Source organism: Mchenga conophoros, linkage group LG20 (genome assembly GCF_057382185.1).
Source record: "Mchenga conophoros isolate Kocher_MC1m ecotype Shallow Benthic linkage group LG20, M_conophoros_male_GT1.1, whole genome shotgun sequence".
Lineage (NCBI taxonomy): Eukaryota > Metazoa > Chordata > Actinopteri > Cichliformes > Cichlidae > Mchenga > Mchenga conophoros.
The window spans coordinates 20,457,153-20,483,054 of record NC_140545.1 but is presented as its reverse complement, the minus strand read 5'-3'; the positions used below and the strand labels follow the sequence as shown (position 1 = coordinate 20,483,054).

The following is a 25,902-nucleotide window of genomic DNA, read 5'->3' as shown; positions in this document are numbered from 1 at the left end:
GACAACATTCCAGGTTTCATTACAAATTTTATAAAAATATCACAGGTGTACCAGTGCCTTCACATTTACAGGGAAAAAACATTGACCTAAAGTAAATATCAGAACAGGTTTTAAAATACTGAGTGATGTTAGGTCTGCAAAGACTGAGCACTTGTTCTTGGGCAGAGACGAACATTCAGGCTCTAATCTAACACGACATGCTAGGCAAGAAGCAATTCCTTTGACAGTTTAGATTAAGGAAAGACAGACTGGACACTTGTATTATTTTATCAGATCATCATTAATTACATAAATGTGTCATTAAAAGCAGCCGTGTATTAAAAATCTGTAGTTAAGATTGAATATTTAATATCGTGTAATCACATTTTAAATTACCCTGATTCTAAACCTTTTTTTTTTCTGCACTGAGGAATAACAGAGTTTTAAAAATACTAATACAACCTATTCTAAGCAAGAGGAAATAATTCAGTTCAAATGAAATTAACAAATTAACACAAAGCTAAATACAAACACCAGGAAACTCCACCACAAACTTTAATTCATGGACTTACTGAATATTTGTCTTTATCTAAAATTCACTAAAAGGGAAATCATTACTGTTGACAATAAAATTGCTGCCTTGTAACCATAATCTGTGCTCTTTTCATTCAAAATTAATTCCTCATTGTCTTACACATGCTCAAGAGACAAGCTCTATTAAAGAACGAGACTCGTCATTTTCAGTTTTTTTCTTATAGTAATTCCATGAAAAGACCAAAGCTAACACCCTAACTAAACTATAGGAAAGTTTTGTCTCTGCTGTTAACTACAATAAACTGAAAATAGGCAAGAGTAGGTCTCTGCGTAAGACCAACGGCAATTCCTCAATCAAAGGAGGCAATTAAAAAATGTCTGATGTGGTTGGGTCAAAGCTGATTTATTGTCCGCTGCTGGTGTAGCTCTATGTGTTTACCCAGAGGACAGAATGAGGAAAACACAACCAAAAGAAGGTGCTAAGGAGACATGTTTGCATGCTCTCCTCCAACAGGTCAGAGGTGCATTGCTCCTATACCGGTGAATAGTCTGAATGCTGATTGGTTGAACCAAAAAGTGAACAACCACAGCAGCGTTCACATAAAGAGGAAAAGGTGCCAGATACTTCAAATGGCCATGATGAAACAATCCCCACTGGCTTAATATTAAAATGTCCAACAAATAAGCAGCTGTGGCCTCTATCGCTGGTGGGTGTTGATTAGGATGCTAGCTGTCTAAGTTAGCTTGTCTAAATTAAGATTTGCGGTGTGAGTGAGTGAAACTGTATTCGTTTATTTTAAAAGCACTTAGCACTAATTACTAAAGTATTGGTTGTATTTTATAGCATTTTTGTTGAATGCATTTGATGAATGCAGACTGCTAACCAAGCTAGCACTAGCTCACAATGTAGCAATACACCTCCTCAGGAAAATACGGTGCCCTCTGAGTAAAAAACAAAGTAACAAAAAGATGGTTTCAGCCATTAAGCTAAATTAGAGGCTTAAAATGGGACTTCACAAATAGAGGAGGCTGAGGTGGCCGTCTTTCATATACAGTCTCTGTGGATAAAGGCAAAGGACCAACAGCAAAGCAAACACAAAAAGTAACCCACATTTCCAGTTGTTCTTGATACTACCCCCAAGTGGCAGGAGATAGCTATATCAAGTAGGCGTGCACCTGCAAAGCTCTGCATAGCACCAGTGCAGAGTGGAGCCTTCGATGTTAATGATGGTTGATGAACACCAGCTTTGACAGAGGAATGCCGACTGTGTGGACTGCAGAGATACATTTTCACAAATGTACTCGTCGTTTCTTTTTGAGTGACATTCACTGAAAATTACAGTCTCAGCTGTTTCATATTCTTTTGAGCATTTTTTATTTTATTTTTTTTAGAAAGGGCTGAGTACTACGCACAGACAGTTGGAGGAAGCTGTAAAATACTGAGAGATCTACAATTGCACTATTGATTTAGGTCATTTCATAGAAATTATTCACTATAAGAAGACATTGATGACTGCCACCCCTACCCTTTAAACTGAAACGATTTTATAACATAAAAAGGGAAGAGAAACGTCGACTGAGGCCATCTGCCGCAGTCGACGCTGAAACCTAGATAATGGGCTTTATTGTGTGTCCACAGAAACAAGCGGCCAATATCCACCATGCTGATAGGTATTGATTGTGACTCACAGTGAGACATCGGTAACCGCTGTCACAACATGAGGGCTCGATAACTGCGGCTCAGATAAAAAGGGAGCGACGCAGAGAAAAGAAATGAGGAGCGAGCTATCATTTCATGGATATCAAAACTAGTCCCCAGCAGGTTAGAATAATAGATTACCCAGCCAACTTGTGGTGCAACCTGAACACTGAATGTTGGTTCGTTGTTGTATACAGGATGATTCTGTTCTCTTCGGTCTGATGCAGGATAAAGTCACAGTGCAGAAGTGCAGAACCAGTTTTCCATCTCTCATTATTACTTCCTTCACTCTTTCTTCATTTCTTATTATTAGAGAATAAGGCGGTATAATATCCAGCATCCAAATGTGACCCAGTGGCTGTTCCAGCTCAGCTCTGACCACTTCTGAATGGTATGATGGGTGATATTATCCTGTAAGGGGATGTACATAGTGAGTCCAGTAATGTGTAGTAGTATAGTGTATAGTATCATTTAAACCTTTTCCTGAAAGATCTTTACAAAATGTGATTTTTTTTTGTCATTACTGACTGAAAATAATTTCATCTAAGGCCTTTCATCCAGCAAAACCATAAATTACTTTAACTGTTGATAATAAATATCACAACTAAGGTTACATTCCTATGCAGCAATTCACACGTTCATATGTCACAGTGAGCTCCACATTTTTATAGCAGGGCATATAAATATAGACACCTTTAATCTTCTAAACATGCTGGGACTTCAGTATGTCACAATGCTACGTCAATAGCACACTGCTAGCCTTCTATACATATCCTGAATTTGTAAAGGTTCCTCAAAAACAACTCGTGCATTTGGCCTAACTAGTCATATACACAACGATAATATCTAAAGCTTTTGAATACCATTAACTTGATTTCACATTTTACTGTATTTTAAAATGTTCTTTTTCCAATCTCTTCTCTGGTTCTATCCTGCAAAATGTGCGCTTTCCTCTGGGGCTTAGCATACTCTTATCATGTCTTACCTCATCCTCCTCCATAAAGTCCACACTGGAGTTGAACACTGAGCCGAGGTATGTCAAGTGCAGTATTGCCAAAGCACTGAATGCTATGTTTATCATATACACCCATAACCCCTGTGGAGGAAGAAGGTATAATGTAAGAATAAACAAGTTCCTTACTCAATATTACTACCCCAAATCTGTAACCTCTGCAAGATTTTCATATTAGGGTCCTGAGAACCTTACACAGATTTGTTGAAGAAGATTATCAAAGAATGTTTATTACACTCTTAAAAACTAATGCCTTCTTTTAGCCAATTTCACTTAATAACATGGCAAAATACTTAAGATTTAAAAGCACGATTTCAGGGCTTCAATGTAATAATGTCCCAATTATGTACTATGGTTTATGCAAGCTGTTTTTCCTTGGCATAAATGATTACGTTCCCCTTCCCGGTGCTCTGCTGTGTGTTAAAAAGGGATTTTTGCTGGGCATCCTGTCAGCAAACTCTCAAATTGTGTCAAATTAAGGCACAAGACAGTCCCTCGGGACTGCTTTAATATAACCGCAGCAGATGCGATGGCAATAAAACCTGATGTCCACACTTCTTTAGTAATACATTAAGTAAATAATCTTGTGTCTTCCACCATAATGACTTATCCTGTTATCCTGTTAGAAATGAAAGAAGGCTACAGTAAATCAAAATGTAAGATGATGAGGAATAAAATTGTTATAATTTTATTCCTCTGAGGGGAAAACAAACAGGGAAAAATAGCTGGTGCTGTATGGAGCTAAAGTAGGTCCATTTAGAGCATCTCCTGCTCAAGTGTCACATATATGTCTGTGCAATGAGAATTTTCACAAATAAAACAGCTGGAAGAAAAGCAGTCTTTGCAGCTGTTTGCAACTCTAATGCCAACAAATCTAGTTGCAAGTCTGCTCAGACATTTGTCCTTTTCAATATCAAAAATGTCATCACTTCATTCTCATTGTATGCTTTTTTTTTGTTTTGCAAAATTTCATTGAGGTGATGCATTTGAGTTTTTGTTTCCAGTTGATGGCATGGAGATATTTATTAAGCAGCAGGAAAATGAATGACATCCTCAACACATCCCTTTCCCCCCCTTATTAGCCGTGTAAGCTGTTAATTGTGCAGAAGTTAATAAAGTTGTGGTCACACTATCTTAGCATCTAACTTGTCCTGCTGAAGTGGGGTGAACATAAATAAGGGGGAATGTTTGTAAGTGGGAGGTAAATTCAAATGCAGCTTTCCAAACAGGTTAGCAAATATCCCCAAACACAAGTGGGAATATTTAAGTGTAACACTCATAGAGATGGTGAAAGACGGAAATAAAAACAGGAGATATGTGAGGATTGCTCAGCGAGAGAAATTTGATTAACTGGAAATTTAGAGCTAACCTGTGATGTTGTAATTCATTTTTAGTCTTTAATCAGATACTGGATCTATACATGAAGTGTTCCTTTTTCATGAAAGGAAGCTATTTCCCCCACAAAATGAGAAATTTCTTACTGAATAATTTGAAGTATAACTCCTGCATATAATTCAAAGGTTGCATAAAAATACCAGGCGGTTTACAGCAGGATAAAGTGATTATTTTGTAGTATTATGGTGAAGATTACTGTAATGAACTGTCATGGACTGGTACAGAGTGTGCTGTGGTTTTCTGGTCAAAATCAGGTTAAATCCAGAGCAGCTGACATTAATTTTAATTTATGATGGTTATACTGATTATATTCACTCAATGAATTCTACTTTTTATACTAACTTCATACTGTGTAGCGTTTGGAAATCCACCATGATGCATCATATAACATTTTATTGCTACATGATAAATCTTGTTAAATCCACACAGAGCAATGCATCTCAGCTGGAGCACAGGTCAGCCTGTACACAAAGAAAAGTCTACATGAGCGTTTTATATGTAGGTCTGCCCACACACACACACACACACATACATATATATATATATATGTATACATATATATATATACATATATACATATATATATATATATATATATATACACATATATACATATATACACATATATACATATATACACATATATACACATATATATATATATATATATATATATATATATATATATATATATATATATATATATATATATATATATATATATATATATGGTGCTAAGTAAAAGTCTTAAGCCACCCTTCATTTCTTCATAATTTGCTAGAAACAAAAAGGTGATTTATTGAAACATGCTAAGATTGAAAGTCAATATTTAGTATGACCACCTTTAATCTTCAAACAGCTAAACAGTCTTATGCAAGCTTTGTTGCAGTTTTCAGGAAGTGTACTCCAGGCTGGATGGCTGCCTTTTGTTCAGTTTTCTGTCTAAATGACCCCAGACAGCTTCATTAATGTTGAGGTCCAGGATTCTGGGAAGGTCAATCCATGACTGATAGTGTTCCACTCTATAAAGCTCTTCTCTGTTTTTACTACATTGGAAGTGTGTGTGGCAACACTGTCATGCTTAAAAATCTGTCTTTTTTTTTTACCCTTGAATGACTCACAGGTCAGTATTAAGCATTTTCACAGGAATGTGAACTGTTCTGAAAATAAGTGAAAAATAGAAAATGACCTTCAGAAAGCCTGGAGAACTTTTGCTCAGTCCCACTGTAAAAAATCTCCTTCCTTAAAATGAGCATCTATATGAAGGCTATCAATCTTGTCCCTGTTTCAAATATGAAATGATCATATTTACTCAACTTACTCAATTCTTTTTAATAAAAATAATAATAATTGAACGGTTGATAATTGAAAGGTTTTTTGTTTGAAGAAGAAGAACAAATATACGAGGGAGCTGCATTTTACCTTTTTGTTCTGGTGAGTGCAGTTTGGCAGGCATTTCTTTGACAGTATACAGGCATTAAAAATAGCTGCAAGCCTCTTCCGCAACACTAAAACACGAAACAAGACCAGTGCATTAAAACAAAACAAATAGATGAGTTTTTTCCAGCATAGGAGGAAAATTACAAGCACTGCAGTAAACAGAAACAGTGTTTCACAGTGAGTGCAATTAGCCATTAGTGCAAACCTAAGCACCTTCTCCAAATGGAAAGGTTCTAATGTGGAAAAGAGAAAACCCCCCACAAAACTCTGCTTACCATGCTCAACATAAGTGATGAATCCCAAAGATATTAGGACTGCACCTAGATGAAAACTCAAACCCTGTGAGGTAAAAGAGCTTCAGTCAAAATAATCCAGTTACTGATACAAAAAAAATGCATTTAAAAAAGTAATTGTAGGAAAAGTCTGCATAGGACTCACATGCAAAAGGGCACTGGCTGTATATGTCACCATTATAGCAGAGAATGTCCCAAATTTCAGTACACTCTTAAAAACATCTGTGAAATTAGAGCAAAAACATCTGTGAGCTGGTATAAGAATTTCTATTTAAATGAGCCATAATCATTACACTCACAATGGCAAACTAAAGCAAAAACAGCTGCCGCCTGTCTTGAACTCACAGGTGTGCAGAAAGCGAGACATGGGCAGATTCCACGATGTTACCACCTCCACCATTGACCGAGGAAACTCTATATTAAGCGGCTTGGATACGGTCATATCCCTGCAAAGTAAAAGGTAAATGGGCAGTGGCCTGTTATAAATGTGAATAAAGAGAAACACACTCAAGGTTAGCAGGTGCGCTTGCAGTTCTAACCATTTGAGGTTGTCTTTCTCCTCGGTGAAGCCTGCCCCAGCCAGAGTAGTGGTAGTTTCACTCAAATAGCCAACAAAATAATTGCTAAAGTGGAAAGACAGTGTGTTCTCATACGCCAGTAGCCACCTAATGCAGGGACACCAAAATGGGAAGAAATAGATGAATATCACAATCCAGCTTCAAATAACGTCCGACTTTACTGAGTGGCTACTACAGATGAGTAAAAAACATACTTAGCTGGTGTAGCCCTGAGTAGCATTAGGATAAAGAGAGCAATGTTAGTGACAAAAAAAGGTTTATTGACTTGCCTTGTGATGATTTATGCTTCATCAAGCTGGTGAAAGTGTTGTGGTAAATGAGAGGGTGAGAGGGGTCTCCTGGTACATATATAACTGCACAGAGAGGAGGAGGAGGATGAAGTGGGTAGATACATGCAAGCAAAGGTTTTGGACAAATGGTGATTATGAGGAATGCATGCCTACAGTGTTTGGTTTATTCAGAGTCACTGAGGTGGGCAATTAATTACCTGATCTTCCTCCTCTTTTTGCTGTAAACAAAGCAGGTGACAGACACATTATCTTAACAGAACAGCAAGCCACAAACCAAGTCAAGAATACACAGGCATTTGTTTACAGTATGAATGTGTGTGTTCTCCTCACCTTCGTAGCAGCTTGTCTCCATAAACGGGTATGAAATAAGGGAAGAGGTAGGGTGCCACACAGTTGGAAATAACAAGGCAGACCTGGCTCTTCACCCAGCTAACAGACACTTTTAAAAGCCACGAAAGGCTCTAAGGAGAAGAAGGAAACATCAGCTGTTCTTTCACTTTTTTTTAAATTAATCCTCACTCAGATCTAAAAGATATAGTATCGCACCTACCAGCTTACGGCCTTCTAAAGCTTCTTTGTAGCTGTTGAAGCTGATCCAGGGACCAAAGATGACTGTGCCCACAAAGTAGATATAACCCATGAACTCAATGGGTGAGGGCACACTGGTCACAACACCTCTATCCAAATCAAAGGCCAAAGAAATGGCTTTCATTGCAACCACCATCTGAGAACCTGGATGACAGCAGCAGCATTTAAATGATTGTTGTATTCCAAAATTAGACATTACTAATGGGAATATTAAAGTATACAGACAGCAATCACATTTAAGAGACAAATGATGGCTGTCTTACCTCTCATCTTGTGCCAGTTAGTGGTATCCATCATATGTAGCTCCCTGATGAAATGAAAAGGAAAGGTAGTCGTAATGAAAAGAAAAGACCATTCCTTGAGTTTTCCCAAATCGGCCAAATTCCCGAATTCACAAGCTTAAAGTCAATTGGAAATTAGGATTTAGGCGTGAATAAGTATACATCATACATTTAAAGAAATATTGGGGGAAATCACAATAAACTTTGTTGCTTTTATTTTGAATTCAGGTGCTTTTTAAAAATGTTTTACATGCGTACATGTGAACCAGTGTGAAAGCACGTTGTAACGTGTTGGAACCAGTGTTTATGACAGATGTGTTTGCTAGCCCTGACAGATGTCAGCTCACGTTAAAAAAGAAATCTTGATGTAGAATGCAGAGTTTTTAAGAAGACATTGACTTCTGAGCTTTTATTTACTGGAGTCATCTATAGAACTGTGCTTAGTTTACAGAGAGCAGATTGTTGTGTTTGAGGATTACAGTTTGAATCATCATTACGAGACTAAACACACAGAGAAATACAAGAAGTTGACTGATGCAGACTGAAAATGGACATCTAAAGCTTTGCTAGCGAAGCTGCAAAAGCAACAAGGACTTTTTTCCTTACCAAGCTTTACACATCCAGAGATGGAGCTGTCAAGACCAGCTTTGTGATTTGACAAAATTTGGGCTTTTTTCACTTTGCCTGTTTCACATTTTCATTGCTTATAGCAGTTTAGATTGAGTTCAGCTTATTTATGTAACCCCCACAACACTTCCAGCTTCTCATGTGGCCCCATTGGGAAAATGAATTATTAAAGAAGCTCTTTGGTTCAGTATTACACCTAATGTGTAATACTGAACTGTCAAGTAACACAAGAGGACTCTCTTACCCCAGGAGCAGGTAAATGAGCACAGTGATGGAGAGAAAGGTGCCTCGGATGGTAGAATGGCGACACAGGAAGAGGAAGAGGTAGCAGAGAAGGCTGAGAAGGACCACCCAGATCATGTGCAGCTCAAAGAACAGGTAGAGCGTGTAGAAACCTCCTGCCACTGTGACCAGGTGTTTCACAAAAGAAGGAAGACCTGACATAGCCAGATAAAAATAAAGAATAATGTATGTGATTAGAGATTAAAGTGAAGGTCTGATAACACTGGCTGGGGTGCAAAAGCTCTGTACTCACCGAACATCCAGATAAGTCGACATAGCAGGCAGATAACCAGCAGCTGCCATACCTGCTCCAGGCCCTGCTGAGCTGTGGGCAGAAGGCAGCCATGAGCGAGCTCTTGGAAAAACTTCTGTCGGCTGAACACTCCCATCACTAGACTTAGAAAACAAAGAGAAGCCAAAATGCATTTTTACAGCAACAAAAATAACATTTGTGTTAACAGTGGTGACTTATAGCTAAATACTCTTCATTAAACTTCAAATCCCAGCATGCAACGCAATTCACTACAGATCAGTGCACATGCAGCACAGCTGCTGTTCAGAGTTTCACTAAAGATGATGAGAGCTCTTCTTGTAATTTAACATATTTTTAGTTGCATCAGACTGGATACAATGAAATACATCCCAGGATGTAAAACAATATGAAGACTTCATCACAATAACACCATGACCTGGGTCTCGGGCATGTGGAGAATATTTGACATATGCTATTCTGCAAGACATGCTCTCTCCGCAATGCAGTCGGCCAAGGGGATGAGTTGACTCACAGCTGCCTTCCTTCAGCCGCTGCATTAACAGTGCCTCAGCGTGCTCAGCGCTGTGCGTCCAGGGAGAGGCAAACGCATCGTAAATGGATGCGAGAAATCCGGCAGGAGCTACTGATCCTTGCAGTGAGCGGTCCTGCTAACAACCTACTTCAGAGCTACCCCCCCCCCCCCCCACCCCACTTCACACCAAAAACAGCTATGAGGCCCCCCGCCCCCAGCATGCCAGTTTGTTTTCCGTGCGTAAAACTCACCCTCTCAGAGCAGCAGGATGATCCTCGTGTCTCTGCTGCTACTTTTCCGTCCCTTTAAAATAACAACAAGCCTGGGTCCTGCTGCTGTCTTTCAGGCACACTCGGGCCAGATGATGCATATCTGGATGACTCCCATTGTCACAGCATCAGCACCACTAACCTGCCATCTATGAAGCCACGCGACGACACATCGGCCAATCTAAACCGCTGCTGAACGGATCTCAGCCAATCCTCGCTTTCGTCACCCTAATGTGACAGCAGGAAGGTCCAAACAGAATCGTCGCCCTGCATAACCCCGCGCATCCGAACCAATGAGACGTGGACAGCGTACAGATGGACTGAAGACGGGACTGTTGTGGATGCGGAGGAATGCCCTCTCTGAACGTATGCAAAAAAATCCAATGTACCCTTAATCTACGTGATCTTTTATTCATTTAGTTCATCGATAATATGCAAATTCAATCAGAAAGTCAGTTTTAATTTAATGTTACCATTGTGCATGAAATAAATATTTTAAACATAACCTACATTTTCTTCGTCTAAAGTAATTCATAAATGCAAACTTAAAGACAGTGGTTAGTTTGAGTGATCCCTCACCGATGTGCAACCCTAAAATATAAAGCTGATGATGATTTAAAGGCTAAAAACAAACAGTGTTCATGCGTATTTACGCATATGCTGTGTCCTTTTCCATAATTTCAACGTAGGTTTATGCTTAATATTTGTTTCACTTTCTATTTAGTCACCCATAATACTGGGTTTAAAAGAAGAACACGATCAACAAAAAGGCCATTTGACTGTTGTATTTCCTCATGTAATGGGGATTAATGGATTTTGCTTTTAAATAATAATTTAAAAAGTCCCCTGCATCCACTTTTATGCGATATTTTCCTGGGCCTTAACTTCCTTTTAATTTTATTCTCTTTGATTTGTGGCCATAACGCCTGGCAATTTATTTAAAGTATTCTACTTTTACCTGTCAAAGCAATTTGAAAATTGTGCTTTCAAAAGATGATAAATCAATCAAATGTTTTGTTGTTGTTTACTTTTATTAAGATTGATAGGTTTTCTGCTTCCTAATAATGCAAGCTGCTTTGTAGTTATAAGTGTTAGTGAGCACATAATAAATTCCTCCAGCAGCAAAAACATAAAACAAAACTTATAAATTAAGGTATGAAAAACAAAATAGCTAAACAGGGGGGGACAAACACACAAAAGAAGTCAATTAAATAGAAAATTAGATAACATACTAATAGGCACTACTAGAGATAATTTTTACTTGTTTTTTCACTGGTTTACTTGTCAATGTATAAACATTTTTTTTTAATATAAAGTAGTAGTTTTTCATCTTAAAAAATGTAACACTTTGTCAGTCTCATGCTCAAGGGAACTATACATTGGAGCCAGCTTTCTCCGGAACAGTCGAGTCAAGTCTGCATTTTCACATTATGATTAATTATTAAAATATTTGTCACGGCTCAATTGCAGACAGTGCGAAAACATTCACCAGATCGATACAGCTGAACCTAATGACCCAGAAGTTGATAACATAAAGGCTTTATAACCGCAATGTTAACTGAAAACATCTGTATGGCCAAATAGGACTTTTACTGTGGTTGGCAGGTTGGATTATAGAGCAATGGGGTCCTTTTTTTTTTTTACTTCACATCCATGCAGCAGTTAAAGTAAAAATCCTCCTTGGAAAATTCAGCTGCATAGCAAGAAAAGTTCCAAGCAATGAAAACTAGTACACACCTTATTGTTGCTGTACTGCGGGGGTTTTTCTGTGCAGTCAGCTCACAGAACAAGCAGGTGGTTTTAATGCAGTGTGACACACTGACAGGAAGACTGTCCAAGAAAGTTAGACAGACATTTTTGGGTCATTTTAACAATCCCTCTAGAGCCACCATCAGGACAGAGACTACTTGGTCTGACAACCTTGAACTTTCCTTCAAAACTGTTACAACTCTGTGAAATCTACGCACGAACAAAAGTCAAAAAAATATAATACAGCAATTTAATTTTATTACATTATGTAAAGAGCATATTTCACTTCATACAGCTTATTTTTTTTCTCTTGTTCCTGTGTCCACGTGAGAGCAAATCTAATGGGCACACAGTAGACAGCTGCAAATCACCAGCTGAGAAATAGCTTTAGCTATTTTAACAGATAATGCTATTCCAAGAATGTGTCATTTGGACATATAGCTGGTTAGGTGCTTCTTGGTGTGGGGGAAATGGGTACATGGTAGTTCAATCTTTCCATTTGTCCATGTTTTCTGCCATTTCTACATTTGAGTACATATACATACAGGTCAGCTGAAGGAGAACAAAACAAACAAGCAAAAATAAAACGTAATCAGTCCAAAGTTGTTTTTTACAAATGGGAAATTAAAACTCCATATTGTGTGCAAACAGTGCAAATATCATAGCTTACAAGTCAGAAAAGCGAAGCCGAAGGTGCCTTAATCCATATAAGAGACCACAAAACGTTAATTAAATTCAGCAACTTGTAGAAACAGCAGGTGACATAACCCTGAGCGATGGAACGTGGGCACTTTTGGAGTCAAGCATGGGATCAAAACATACTGTTAATTGATATGAGATGTTCATGAATACATTAAACGGCTCTGCTACACAACGGCAGTGTGGAAGATCCACTAGTGACTAAAAGCCAGCTAAGAAGTGATGTGGGATGACCACATTGGGTTTTATGTAACCAATATGATCGTGAGGAAAAATGAGCCTTTATGAGTTAAAAAAAAAAAAGGAGATTAGCAATCAATGGATGACATCCCTGTGACCAATGTACATCTTTTATGAACAGTCTCTAAACTAAACTTAATTGATTGTAGCTAATGAAGGAGTGTTGGTAGTTAATTCTGCTCTCAAAGAATTTTACCGTTCACTTTAAAAATTCGACAAACACTTGATGGAGGCATTTTTAAGCTGGCAGTTGTTTACTCTAACCATAAACATAATTTATTTTAGAAAACAAACAGCATTGGTTTCACAGTCAGATCCACTTCTCATATACAGATTAAAAAACAAACAAAACAAAGAGGACAACTAAAAAAAAAAAAAAATGCACAAAATGTAACAAATGGTTGACGTAACTGTAGCTACATCATACATACATATGTTGTTGATCATATACACTGCATATGATCAGCAACATAAAAAGCACCTGATATCTGACAAAATAACTGTAATCCCTCAGGGCACGCATACTGGACCCTCTGGATTTGTCCTCTTCGGCATGTGGCCAGGAGCAACCGCTGTCTTCTGCTGTAGCCGCCTCTGTGGATCAGCTGTTTTTCTGGATTGAGATCTGAGAGTTTAGAGGCCCTGTCAACACCTTGGACTCTTTGTCGTGCTCCTCGAGCCTTTCCGTTTGTAGGCGTGTGCTGCACGTAAAAGTAACACCCACACGAATTCCTGGGAGCTCAAGGTTTGCCAGCATTGTAATAGTGCAATCAAGGTTATTCACGGTTTCAAGGTTACGGCTGATTGGTTTATGTGTGTAATATAAAGCTGCAACCACTATCTGTTTCCAGTTAGCTGAGGCAGATGTGAAAACTAAATTGTGTGGCAATTGTTATTAGAGATGATTGATCATATTATTGATGCCGTTTGTAGCACACGGTGCATTTTTCCACAGACTAAAGTGATTATTACGGCACAAATTGCCAAGTACAGAATATAGCCTGAAGCCCAAATCCCACCTGGTGCAGTTTTACAACACAGGTCAGTTCAAACAGCAGTTGAAAAAAAACAATTGCACCTCATCACTGATTAAGAAGTGAAAGATTTTAACTACAGAACTAAAAAAAAATTATAACAGCATCACAGTACTTACAAATATATCAGTGTGCTAAGAGAGGCAAAAGTGGTGCAAGTATAAGCCAAACACTACGGGTTTAATACTGAACACAGCCTTGCTTTTGTTAAAATGCCTTTTAACTCAAAGAACAGAAACACTAATAGGATAGGAGCACTAATGTTGAACATCTTAAGTAAGGCAAAAAGGTCAGGTAAGTAAACAGGTCATTCTAATCCATTATTCAGATCAGAGCATAATCTCCAGGTCATAAGCTATTCTCTCCTTTTTTTCTGGCTTAGTGTGTTCTTCTGGTGAAATTATTGGTGCCTCACTTTGTTCCTTCTTCACCAGATTCTTAACCCTACACTTTTTCGGCTTGCTTAAAATATATTCATAATTTCTTTTAACCTCTAGGAAGGCTGAGGTGAGGTACTGAGGTGAAAAGATCTTCAGTGAAGATGGAAGTTCTGTATTTCGGGTGAACAAGTCATGGTGAAATGAGGAACCCGGGTTTTCTGAGTGTCTCGCTTCTGGATAGAGTCGACGAGGCACAGGACACGGTCTCAGCAACACCGGTGGGGGGATTTCTGGTAATATATTGAATGAAGCCAAAGGTGGGGGCTTGGATAGAAATCCAGGATTTGGGGGTGTAGGAGCAGCAGTTGGAGCAGAAGTAGACAGTGGAGGTGTAACGGTCCTTGAGCTCTGAGTGTTGCCAGGTATTTCAGTCATCTGGCTTGGTTCCAGTTCATTTTCTGTCTCACTCCTGGAGGAACTGTCCTCAGGCTCAGACTCTGTTTTAAACTCTGTCTGCGGAAGGAATAAAATGTGGTTGTGACGCTGACAGAACAGCGTGCCACACCTGAGGCACTTCCTGCCATCTTTAACATGGAGCAGTTTATGACGCTTCAGTTGGTGAATCGTGGTGAAAGATCGATCACACATGTTGCACGGAAAGAGGGGCTCATCCCTGTGCACAGCATGGTGCTCACTGAAATCTGCCTGAGTTATGAAGCTTTTTCCACAATTTTCACAGACAAAGGACCTTTGTTCTTCGTGCAGCCGTTTGTGTTTTACCAGCTGTGGTATATCAGTGAAGGTCTGACTGCACAGTTCACACCGATAACCACCTTCTGATGCAACTAAAGGTTTCAGGAGCACAACTGGCCTTCTCTTATCTAGTTTTAGGGTGTCTGGTAGTCCTTTGAAGGGTGGTGATGTCTTATTTAAGTCGAGCATTGTTTGAGACTGGATAATTTGGGTTTCTGCTTCAGTCTCAGACACTTTTGCCACCGTTTCTCCTTCCTGAAAAACATAAATACACAAACAGAGGAAAACAATTTAAAGAATTGTAAAGAATTTATCATTAGAAGAAAATAAAAATACTTATGACAATCTTGCAACTCGTGTCTTACAAAACAACTACTTTACAACAAACAAAAACATAGCTATTTTGCATAATGTCCAAGTAGAAAAGATATACAGAAAGAGCAAGTTGTGGCTGCTACCTTTGGCACTGAGGGGGTTGCTGGCGTCTGCATTTCTTCTGAAAGTTCACTTTCAGTTCGCATCAAAACAGACGGCTCGGGATTCACAGAAGAATCAGCTTGAAGTGGAGCTGCATTTTCCTCTCTTCTGCCTCTTGCCTTCCGGCGATGCCTTTTTCTACGACCATAAATCCTTTAAAAAAAACACAAAAAACCCCACAAACAAACATATGAAGTGATCTATAAAAGTGGGTCTCATATCTACAGTAAAAGTGTAAAAGAAAATGTTAGTATTAACACCTTGTTTTTGTCATACACTGTAAAGCTGCACAAATTTTCAACAGTTCAGAGTCTGTGACCCAATATGTACACAGAACACATACGATGGGAGATAACTATGCAGCTTATTTACTGAATGTTTATCACCCTTTCTAATTCATTACCAGTTACTGTGCCTGTTCTATTATGGAAACTGATACCAAGGGATGACCTTTGTAATCCTGACCTGGGCTGGCTATAGCTATAGGCCAGAGTAGACCTGAATGTGCTTCTCGCCCACTCAGTGAAAATGATATGGGTTTTTTAATGCTTTTGATCAGTCAGAGAAGAAAAATGGAACGGAAAACACCAGTACTGTTTAAAGTACCACAAGCTTTGAGACAACCCTCTGTCCTCGCACTGTTCAAACACACAGAGCTCAGAAACAAAGAGACGTGACAACTATGAACCCAGCGCAGAGCACTGACTACAGCACACACATTAAATATCACACACCGGGTCAATATGTTGTTAATGTTATGTTTATAGTGATGGGCATTATAAAAACCTGTAACATTGAGCCATAAAGGCTTCATTTATGTACATCTGCAACCTTCTATTAATTGAATGAACAGGTTCTCGTAGGGTTTTATCTGTTATAGTAGCTTTTACTTTTATAATGTCGCTCTACTGGTTAAAAGGAACCTATTGTCATTTCCAAGTCCGTGCATTTAATCTTGGACTAGAGCTGATTTGCATGATTTAGAGTTCAAAACAGTCTTTATTTAGGCCTTGTTGCATGCAGCCTACATAGACATGCCCATTGGGACATCACCCATAGGTTATTGTGCTCCTGTTGGGAAGCCTCAATCTGAGGACCATAATTTATAAAATGAACATCACATTGTATGCATTCACTTGAAACTGATGATGACAATTAAAAGTATGTCCTCACCATGATTAACATAATTCACTAAAGGTTCTGTCCATCTAAACTCATCACATGAAGACTTCTCAAATGACCACCACAGATTTTGCTGGGAAAAATACCGTTCTTCAGAAAAATTGTGCAAACTTTAAATCCCTACTTAAAACTTTGAAAATAAATAAGTAACCTTTGAGAAACCAAAAACGGGACAGAATACCATCACAAATTTTGGATATGAATTATTTGGATTTGGTACATGGTGTAATACCTAGGGAATATTGCACTTAACTTTAATTTCAAGCTTTAAAATCTGTAAAAATATTTGAATAATTTTGACTGCTTTAAAGGGCAGTATGTGTCCTATAGATGAGGTGCTATAAATAAGATCAATCAAACCTGCACGACTTGCGATTTGTGAACTCTGCTGTTGGAACCTTCAAGCATCCATCATGTTATATGACCTTAGCTTAGCTACACTCCAGTCCATATTCATTAAGCCATGTTATCAGATGTTTAGCATCAAAATGTAAGGACCTAGTTAAATTAATTTTATATAATTTTAAAGAGGACACTTAAAACAATGAAGCTGCAAAACTATCAGAAAACACCCTTACCTTAATTAATTTTTAAGCGTTTTTTTAAACTAATGACAATACAGACCAGAATAAGTAACAAAAAAGTATATTACAATTAAATTTAAAACATAATAAGTTAATTTAAAAAATTGAAAAAAAATATTATTAGAGAAACACAAAGCTATCCAACAACTTTGATCCTCACAGATTTTATCCTGACCCAACACTACTTTACATGTCTTACCATCTCACTTTTTTCTTGGGGCTTTGATTTTTTTTGGTGCAGGTAAAAACAGAAGGCACAAAGTCCGGCTTATCACGCTCCATAGATGCTTCTCCTATAAAACAAAAACAAAAATAAAAATATGTAGGGAGCTTTGTGCTAAATCCGACAATTTTAATCAACAAACCGCTTGTTTCTCTTACAGTATGTCTACAGTGCTAGCATAGCTCCAATCTTAGCTTACCTGATATGAAATGAGCGCCACAAACGCGATCATCTTCCGTGAGTCTCGCAGTGCTGCCGTTCGCTTCTTGTATTGCTCGCAGCCACAAACGCCTCCGGTGGCCCCGAGACGGTATTTTGTAAAATTTCAATTTTTTGCTGCGGATATACCGCTTTTCACAACCAGACACGCAGCAAACTATCATTTTTGCTTTAAAACTGTTTGAGTTTTGTGGTTAGCACGGGTTACGGAAGTTATCAGAAACAACTAAAGTCAACTTCCGCTGCAAAGAGGCGCGCGCAACCCTGTTGAGGATGTTACGGTGGCCGGGCAGCTCGTTTTACGTTAATGTTAGGTAAACATCAAATAACAATCCCTACATTTTTCTGTTTTATGTTAATGTTTTGATCCAGCATCGATTTTGGCAGACTGCTGACTAAAAGGAGAGTTTTACCGAGGCAGGGAGTACACCGCGAGCAAGCAGTGAACTGGGGACCCCTGCTGTCCGCACTCATATCTGTGAGCCTGATTAGCCTGTCAGCTGAAATGGTTCCTCGAAATTAAATAAATTTAATCGGAAATTTAATTGGAAAAAAAGCGACTTTACTCGGTTGCTAGAAAATTTCTATAAAAACAATTCGTCTATAATTTTGTATATATGTGACTAAGTCTTATTTATTATGTTCTACTAATGTAGGATAAATAAATTGGTATATTATTATTTTATTGATATTATTATTTTAATCTTGAGTGAAATTGAAGATGGCAGTGAGACCTGTTATAATGTGTGGTTTGGAGACTGGGACTCTAATAAAAATACAAGGTTAGGAGGAGGAAAACATTATGATTTTCACTGGGAGTGACCAGAATGGACAGGTGTGGAGATGAGTACATCAGAGGGACAGCTCAGGTTGAGAGGTTTGGAGACAAAGTTAGAGAGGCGAGGCTGAGATGGCTTGGGCATGTGGAGAGGAGCGTCAGTGTATATATTGGACAGAAAAGAGTAAGACCACAGAAAAGATTCATGGATGTAGTGAAGGAGGCCATGCAGAGGATGTTAGGGATAAGGTGAGATGGAAGCAGAGGGTTCCCTTTGGTGACCTCTAAAGGAAGAAACCAAAAGAAGGTTTCTTTGTTTGTTTTTTTTAACCTGGCCACATCTACACTGAAAAAAATATTGGTAACTACCAATGATTTCTATTAAATAACAAAAAAATTCACACTAAAAAAATCGATACATTTTGCTATTTCAATGGTTAAGTGTTATTTTAGATTCAGCTGAGCTGTAAGAAGAACACCACTGCTTTGTCCAGTTTTTAAAAACATAATCCTTTGTGCTCAGTAGTATTAGAAGGTATAAAGCAGGCATGAGACAAACAGTCTAACAGGTTTTAACCTGAAATTGTTATCTGCATTAGAATACACATCCCAAAACATGCATAATTTTCACCACTGAAGAGGCAGAGGGTCCTTGATCCTTTAAACAAAGGTTTCGCTAACGTACAATCAAGGACACTTCAAAACATATTTATTTAATTAAGGGCTAGCGTTTCCCCGACAGTGCCACGCCTAATGCACTTTCCCGACCACTTTCCGCTCCCGTAACTATGAACAAAGGACACATTTGTATTCAGCTATTTCGTTCCCATTATCAGTCAGAAGAACAAAATTAATCTCCCCTAAAACTCATTTGACTTGTCCTTGGTTTTGTTTTAAAAAAATGTGTCTCTTTTTTTTCAACTTCCCCTTATTGTTGCCACTTACTGAAAACACAAGTAGGCTCAAGTGTTTTCCTGACTGTTACTCAGAACAGAGTGCCGTCTGGCACTATTTTCATCTGCAGATTTTAAGGTAGCCGGCTTTGTATTTTCTCTTCTAATGGTAACACCAATGTATACATATTCCGGAGTATTCATCTGCTAAAATAGCGTAAACAAGGAATTAATTGGTGAACTATTTATAAGGTACATCTGGTCAACTGCTTGTTAATTGAAATATCTAATCATCTAATCACATGGTAGCAGCTCAGTGCATTTAGTCGTGTAGATATGGTCAAGACGCCCTGCTGAAGTTCAAACTGAGCATCAGAGAGAAGAAGACAGGTGATTTGAATGTGGCATGATTATTGGTGTGAAATGAGTCGCTCTGAGTAACTGTCAGAGGTCAGAGGAGAAGCGCCAGACTATTTCAAGCTGATAGGAAGACAACAGTAACTCAGATAACCACTGGTTAAATCCAAGATATGCAGAAGAGCATTTCTGAACGTACAACACATTAAACCTTAAAATAGATGGGCTACAGCAGCAGTTGGCCACCTGTCAGCCAAGAATAGGAAACTGAGGCTATAATTTTGTACCAGGTCATCAAAACTGGACAGTAGAACATTGGAAAAATGTCGCCTGCGCTGATGAGTCTCAACGTCTGCTGCAAAATTCTGATTTTGGCGTCAAAATATATCATAAAAAACATTAAAGCATGGCTCTATCCTGCCTTGTATCAACAGTCCAGGCTGGTGGGGGTGTTGTAATTCTGACACTTTGAGCTATTTAGTATTAACTGAGCATCATTTAAATGCCACAGCCTACCGAAGCGTCATTACTGGCCATGTCCATCCTGTTATAAATAATAATAATAATAATAATAATAATAATGTTTATTTGTATGGCACTACTTAAAACCAGTGTTACAAAGTGCTTCCCAGAAACGGATTTTAAAAGAAGAAATTACAGGAGACATTATGAAGAAATTACAAATCAATAACCATAGTGTATCCATCTTCTGATGACTGCTTTTAGCAGAACAAAGCACCATTATCACAAAACTCAAATAATCTCAACCTGGTTTCTTGAACATGGCAGTGACTTCACTGTACTCAAATGGCCTCCACCGTCACAAGCGCTCATTCCAGTAGAGCACCTTGGGGACGTGACAGAATGGAGATTCACATCACAGATGTGCACCCAACAAACCCATCTATGAAGAATGTTTCCAGCATCTTATTGAATGTGTGGCACTATGAATAACTAAAGTAGTTTTAAAGGTAAAATGGGTCAAACCTGGTATTAGCAAAGTGTGACCAATAAGGTGTATTTGCTTTTTAGATACATATACTTTATGTGAATATGAAGATGAAATGATGAAATCAAATGACAAATTAGGAAAAGCATAATTAAATGAGTGCTAATTAAATTAATGATGCTTGTTGGGACATAGAATGGTGCCATGTTACTATTGGTAACACCTGTTCTACTAAGAAACGCCTAAATGTCATCTGTGAAACAGTCCTGTGGTGAGTGGAGAAAAATGAAGTGGTAAACGTGCTAGTTTCTTTGCTTTGCTTTGTGATAAAAGATTATGCTTCTCTCAGTATTGAAAAGCCAGTAATGCTCTAAAAGAAGTTCACCTAAGAAAAACTGTCGCACTGTTTTCACTGGTGGATTTACAAGTGTGTTTATGGAATAGGGCAGGGCTACAGATAATAAATTGTCTTCTGATATCAGTGAACCTCCATGGCACTTTGGAATAAAAGGATTTGCTCCTGCCACCCGTCTCACTCTCTGGGTGAATATCAGCATTTCACCAATAGATGTCACTGTGGTGTAATGTGGCACACTTGTGTCCTGCCCAGTTTTGGGGAGATTTTAAAATAGCACCAAAACAGCAGCCATGCCCGATATATTTATTAAATATAATTTGAATATATTCCGCCATTTCACTTCGTACTCAGTGATGTGTAACTAACATTATAATCAATCCTCCCCAATGTCCTGGCTGAGTCATTCTAAAACATTTCACTGTGGATTTCAAACCTGAATCTGTTGCTGTGATAAACGGAAAATCTAGGCTGCCTGAGGGCAGTACTATTGTGGATAAAGGCTGCTTGGTATGACAATCAATCTATAAAGCTGCGCCTGAGAATTAAATCAATATTATTTCACTTCCACTCAAACTTCCACTGAGAGAGGGGGGAGCAGAGTTCCACTGAAGCCAGCGTTTAGTCACTGCTGAACCTGCTTGTACCACAAACAGACAAGAACCAACAGCTAACACTTGGAGAGATTTCAGGATTTGCTCATGTTGTTGCCATATATTATAACCTTTTTGTATTATTCAGGCCGAGCATACAAATCCATTGCTTCTCAGGTGTGTTCTTCAATATCTACAAGCTTGTGACCTGAAAATAAATAAATTGGCATTCCCACTGTGTCACTTCCCTCCGCCTTTCCCTCAAGGTGACTCCTCCATCTGCACCCTCCCTGGTCTTGCCAATACCTCTCTCTGCAGTAACTGTGGTATAGTAACCAGGATCTGATTCCCCTCTTGTTTTTCTGAGCTGTCACCATCTCACCTGTTTCAATGAACTAAGCACATCAATCAAAGCTCTGCAGCGTTGCTCCTGATCTCTGTGTGCGTGTGTGTCTGTGTGTGTGTGTGCGAGGGAGAGGTGTGTACGTGGGTCATCAAAGAAGGCTAGTCTAGTCTCTATGAAAGAAATGTTTGATTAAAACAACATCTGAATATATATATTGTTAACATAGTTCCTGATGACACACACAGTCCTTCCTATTCCATTCATGTCTTCATCTCCACGGCTTGCTGTTTTAGGGTTGAGGTGTGTCTTTGTACTGGCTTCATTTCAACGCACAGCACTCCCATTTTAATTACCCTCTACTTCACCCCTGCTCGGTTTGCTCTAAGTGATTGGAAGGAGGAAGGGGAAGGCAAAATAAAGAGGAGATTGATGCGAATGTTTAAAAATGTAAATAGGAATGGGTGGTCTGTCATGGGGAAAGATGGAGGAGAGGGCATCAAATAGAGAGGAGGAAGCTGAATTTGTGGTTCCTTGCATCAATCCAGTGACCAGTTTTCATGCTTTCTTCATGCTTTCCTGACTTAATCACGCTCATAAATTCCACACACCATGCTTTTGACACTTTGCAGTGAGCGATGGACATGTTGCTACCTGGTGCTGTTGGCACCTTTACACTGCTACTGACGACTCCCTGTGTTTAGCCGACAATGCAGCAGCTACGGGCTCAGCCACCTTCTCCGGGGGATCTTGTGGCTGCCGCTCCCTCCATCACTCAGTTGTTCAAGGGTTGAGCCACAACAACTCAATTACACATTCATTTCACCCGCACAGTCAAGCAGCCAAGCTCCCCTCCCCCTCGTGCTCCCCATTTCTTCCCTGCTTTGCTCTTTCTCTCTGCCGACGCCCACCGTCTCCATCACTACATGATGTGGCTCAAAATTTCCACCCATTGCACCTTTAACCCCCCACCCCTCTCATTTTTACCCCTCTTTCACGGTTTGCTTCACATCAGCAGAGAAATACACATAGGACTCAAGCAGAACTGCAGAGAGATTGTGGGGTTTGGAGGCCAAAAGAATAAAAATGAAAGGCGAGGCACTTGGAGAAAAACAGCATGAAATAGTGTGAAATGTGAGGGGAGGACAGAGTAAGAGTGGAGTGGGAGGAAGGTAAGGTTTTCTGGAGGGAAAACAGGGGGTGAGTGGAGAGACTGGCTAATGATATATTGATTTGGCTGGGCCCGGGGCAAATATGTAGGAGTATGTGGGAGGAGGAGAAGAGTCACAGCTTGCAGATGTCTTAAAACACCTGAGTGGGATACGCTTTGTTTATTGCATGCTTATACTGGGGGGAACAGAAGCACAGTTTGTAAACATCTTTAGGCATAAAACACAGTTTATACATATAGCGCTTGCACCTAACGAGAAATTTTAAGTACATTTTAAATGGGTAATAACTCAGGAATAACGGAAGCATAGATGTCAGCAAGATCGCTGAGCTGGAACAGAATGGTATCTTCTGGCTATGAAGGCAAGCACTTAGATGGTGGGCTGTCACTGGGGATCGTATTAGGTGAGATCCCCAAGAGTGGGGGGACTAAGTGGAGGGATGAAGGTGAAATTAATGGCTTTTTCTACATCTTCCTCTCATCAATTTGGTGTTCATGTGCCCATGCACTCATGCCCCTTTGGCCAAAGCAGAAGACAGATGCTGATATTGATTATTAAATATAAATACATCTCTTCTAGATGGATGGCTCGCTCTTTATTGATTCTAAGAGTCAATTGAGAGATTATGATAATAAGAAACATGCTCTGGGAAGAGTCTCACTGTTGGAACGGCCACACAGACGGCAGTGGGTGTAAAATTTAAGAGATAATACATTAATTTAGGAAATTCATTGCCACACTGGCAGTTTGTTAATTTGATTTCTTACCTGGCTGCTGCGACAGTTCCTCCCTGTTGTTCTTATGTTATACCAGATTCCTGCTCCTGCTGTTGCATGTGAAATTATCTGCAATACTGGCTGAGACAGTGGTTGGCATGAGCAGTCATCCGGAGAGAAGAGTTGGAGACTTCATATTGTGTTCTTTGTATTAGCGCTCAAATTAATTAGACCATTCTGAGTAAGCCTTCCTTCCTCCCTTTGGACCGCGATAATCACTTTTTTCTTTGGAAAATTCAAGTCGATGTCTACTGCACTTCTTCTTGTCTTTTCCTCGCTTAAATCTCTCAAATACTCGTTTCTTCACCTACTACTTTAGTGGCTATTTTCTCCACTTCTACAAAACTAACTCTCAAGCTCCCTACACCCTCACTCCACTCCCTCCAGCTCCAAACCCCCTCACAGTTTCTCCTTTCTTTCATCTCTCTGTTACTGCATGCAACAAGCAGCACTTTGCACCTTAGGAACGTGATCCAGAAGCAGATTATATACACTGTATTCTCAGCTTTACATTAAAGTGTTGCAGTCCTTTCCTCTTTCCTTCAGCCTTACCTTCCACTTTACTGCCCTCTCCTCCATCCCTAATCAGTCTGTTGTGACATGATAGCAAAGCCTGTGAGAATTGGGAATAGAGGGTATGGAGTAGCGATGAGTGAGGATTTGAGAAAAGGTTGACATTAGGGAATAAGCCCCTGTTACCCTGACTACCACAAAAAGCCATTCATTTGTGTAAGAGGACTTACATGCCCCACATGATTGCCAGCCCCTTGTGATAGGCAGATAATTTAATTCCTTATAAAGCTGAACAAGCCTCAAGTGTGTCTGCTTGTCTCCGTCTCGCCCCTCTGCTCTTTCATAAAAAAACATCATTTTTATTAGGTTTTACTACATCTCTCTTTTTAGCTGAATCGCAGTTTTAAATGTTTTAGCCTTAAGGCTAAGTCCTCACTGAAAGACTTCCAGTTTTTTGCATTTATTATTTGTTAACCTTGATTTTTGTCAAGAAGTTTCATTTAAATTGAGATCATATTTGCAAAGCTAGCATGCTCTAAACCTGCTTCCTTTCCAAAGGCTGGCAAAGATCAACTTCTTTAGTTGCAGTTTCATATCTTTCTGAATACAACAAAATGTTTCAAAACACCAAGAAAGCGAAAGAGACAAGGTTTCACAAGGTTTCACACTGGACTTCACAACCTAATAGGTGATGTCAGTGGTGGTAGTGTCCATCCAGTCTGCCAACAAAAACAGATACCAGGGGATGACGTGAGGCGTACCCAGGCTTGTTGGTGCTGGCACTACACACACACGACCAATGGTGAAACCTGAGAGTTGACTATACACATGCTTTCAGAACTGGTATTACTTACTAATTTTACAAACTCATATTATTTGTTTAACATTTTCTCTGTGGCTGTTGCCTCTAAACAGTCACATTTAAACAGTGAAGCCACACATTCATATCTTATGATTTTAATTAACAATTACAAAATACTTGATCAACCTTTTTATTTCATCAGTTGAAGATGACATGAAAAAATATTTTGTTGGAATTAGAATCCCCATAGCGTACATCTGCACCACGGTTTTGCAGTTTATTCCAGTATTGGCATGCTCTAAATCTGTGTTCCTCAGCTTTTACGGCTAACTTAAACAGCAGTATCATAACTGTTTAATTCAAGCGACACTCTCTGTTAAATATCTCATCAACTCTGATGCTTGATAACTATGAAAACTGGAATACTGAGACTTTCTGAATGTCAGCAACAAATTCTTGAGTAACAATCTGAAAGGTACACATCCCTTTTTGTCCCGTCTTCCTTCTCTCACCCTTAACTGGTTGCGGCAGATTGCCGCCCCTCTTTGTGCCTGGTTCTCCCGGAGGTTTCTTCCTGTTAAAAGGGAGTTTTTCCTTCCCACTGTCATCAAATGTTTGCTCAAAAGGAGTTGTTTGATTGTTGGGGTTTTCTCTCTTTTATTGTAGGGTCTTTACTTTACAATATAAAGTGCCTTGGGGCAACTTGGGGCAAATTGAACTGAATTAAAAAGGTACTGTGAAAAATGGTGACCAGTGAGTCAATAATAGCACAAGGACAG

General features: G+C 39.1%; 2 protein-coding genes across 4 annotated transcripts; both read right to left on the bottom strand.

Moving 5' to 3' along the window:
* Nucleotides 1-7: 7 nt before the first annotated feature.
* On the bottom strand, nucleotides 8-10,190 carry LOC146550699 (protein-serine O-palmitoleoyltransferase porcupine-like). 3 transcript variants are annotated; one of them, XM_085258922.1, is made up of 15 exons: nucleotides 10,035-10,190; nucleotides 9,252-9,394; nucleotides 8,961-9,153; nucleotides 8,072-8,115; nucleotides 7,771-7,952; nucleotides 7,551-7,681; nucleotides 7,418-7,438; nucleotides 7,125-7,139; nucleotides 6,892-7,017; nucleotides 6,698-6,798; nucleotides 6,498-6,574; nucleotides 6,335-6,398; nucleotides 6,042-6,127; nucleotides 3,198-3,308; nucleotides 8-2,623 (listed from the first exon to the last, which is right to left on the bottom strand). In XM_085258922.1, exons 2-15 carry the CDS (start codon nucleotides 9,385-9,387, stop codon nucleotides 2,522-2,524), a joined length of 1,389 nt encoding a protein of 462 aa, XP_085115048.1. In that variant the 5' UTR covers nucleotides 9,388-9,394; nucleotides 10,035-10,190; the 3' UTR covers nucleotides 8-2,521. The 3 variants fall into 3 exon arrangements, 2 of the variants coding, with proteins under 2 accessions (XP_085115048.1, XP_085115049.1); XM_085258923.1 differs by having other exon boundaries at nucleotides 9,252-9,389; XR_014890130.1 differs by having other exon boundaries at nucleotides 2,586-2,623; nucleotides 3,198-5,080.
* Nucleotides 10,191-12,037: 1,847 nt separating this feature from the next.
* Nucleotides 12,038-18,022, bottom strand: LOC146550698 (uncharacterized). The gene is made up of 4 exons (XM_085260641.1): nucleotides 17,573-18,022; nucleotides 17,350-17,443; nucleotides 15,366-15,537; nucleotides 12,038-15,162 (listed from the first exon to the last, which is right to left on the bottom strand). Exons 1-4 carry the CDS (start codon nucleotides 17,754-17,756, stop codon nucleotides 14,104-14,106), a joined length of 1,509 nt encoding a protein of 502 aa, XP_085116767.1. The 5' UTR covers nucleotides 17,757-18,022; the 3' UTR covers nucleotides 12,038-14,103.
* Nucleotides 18,023-25,902: the final 7,880 nt, after the last annotated feature.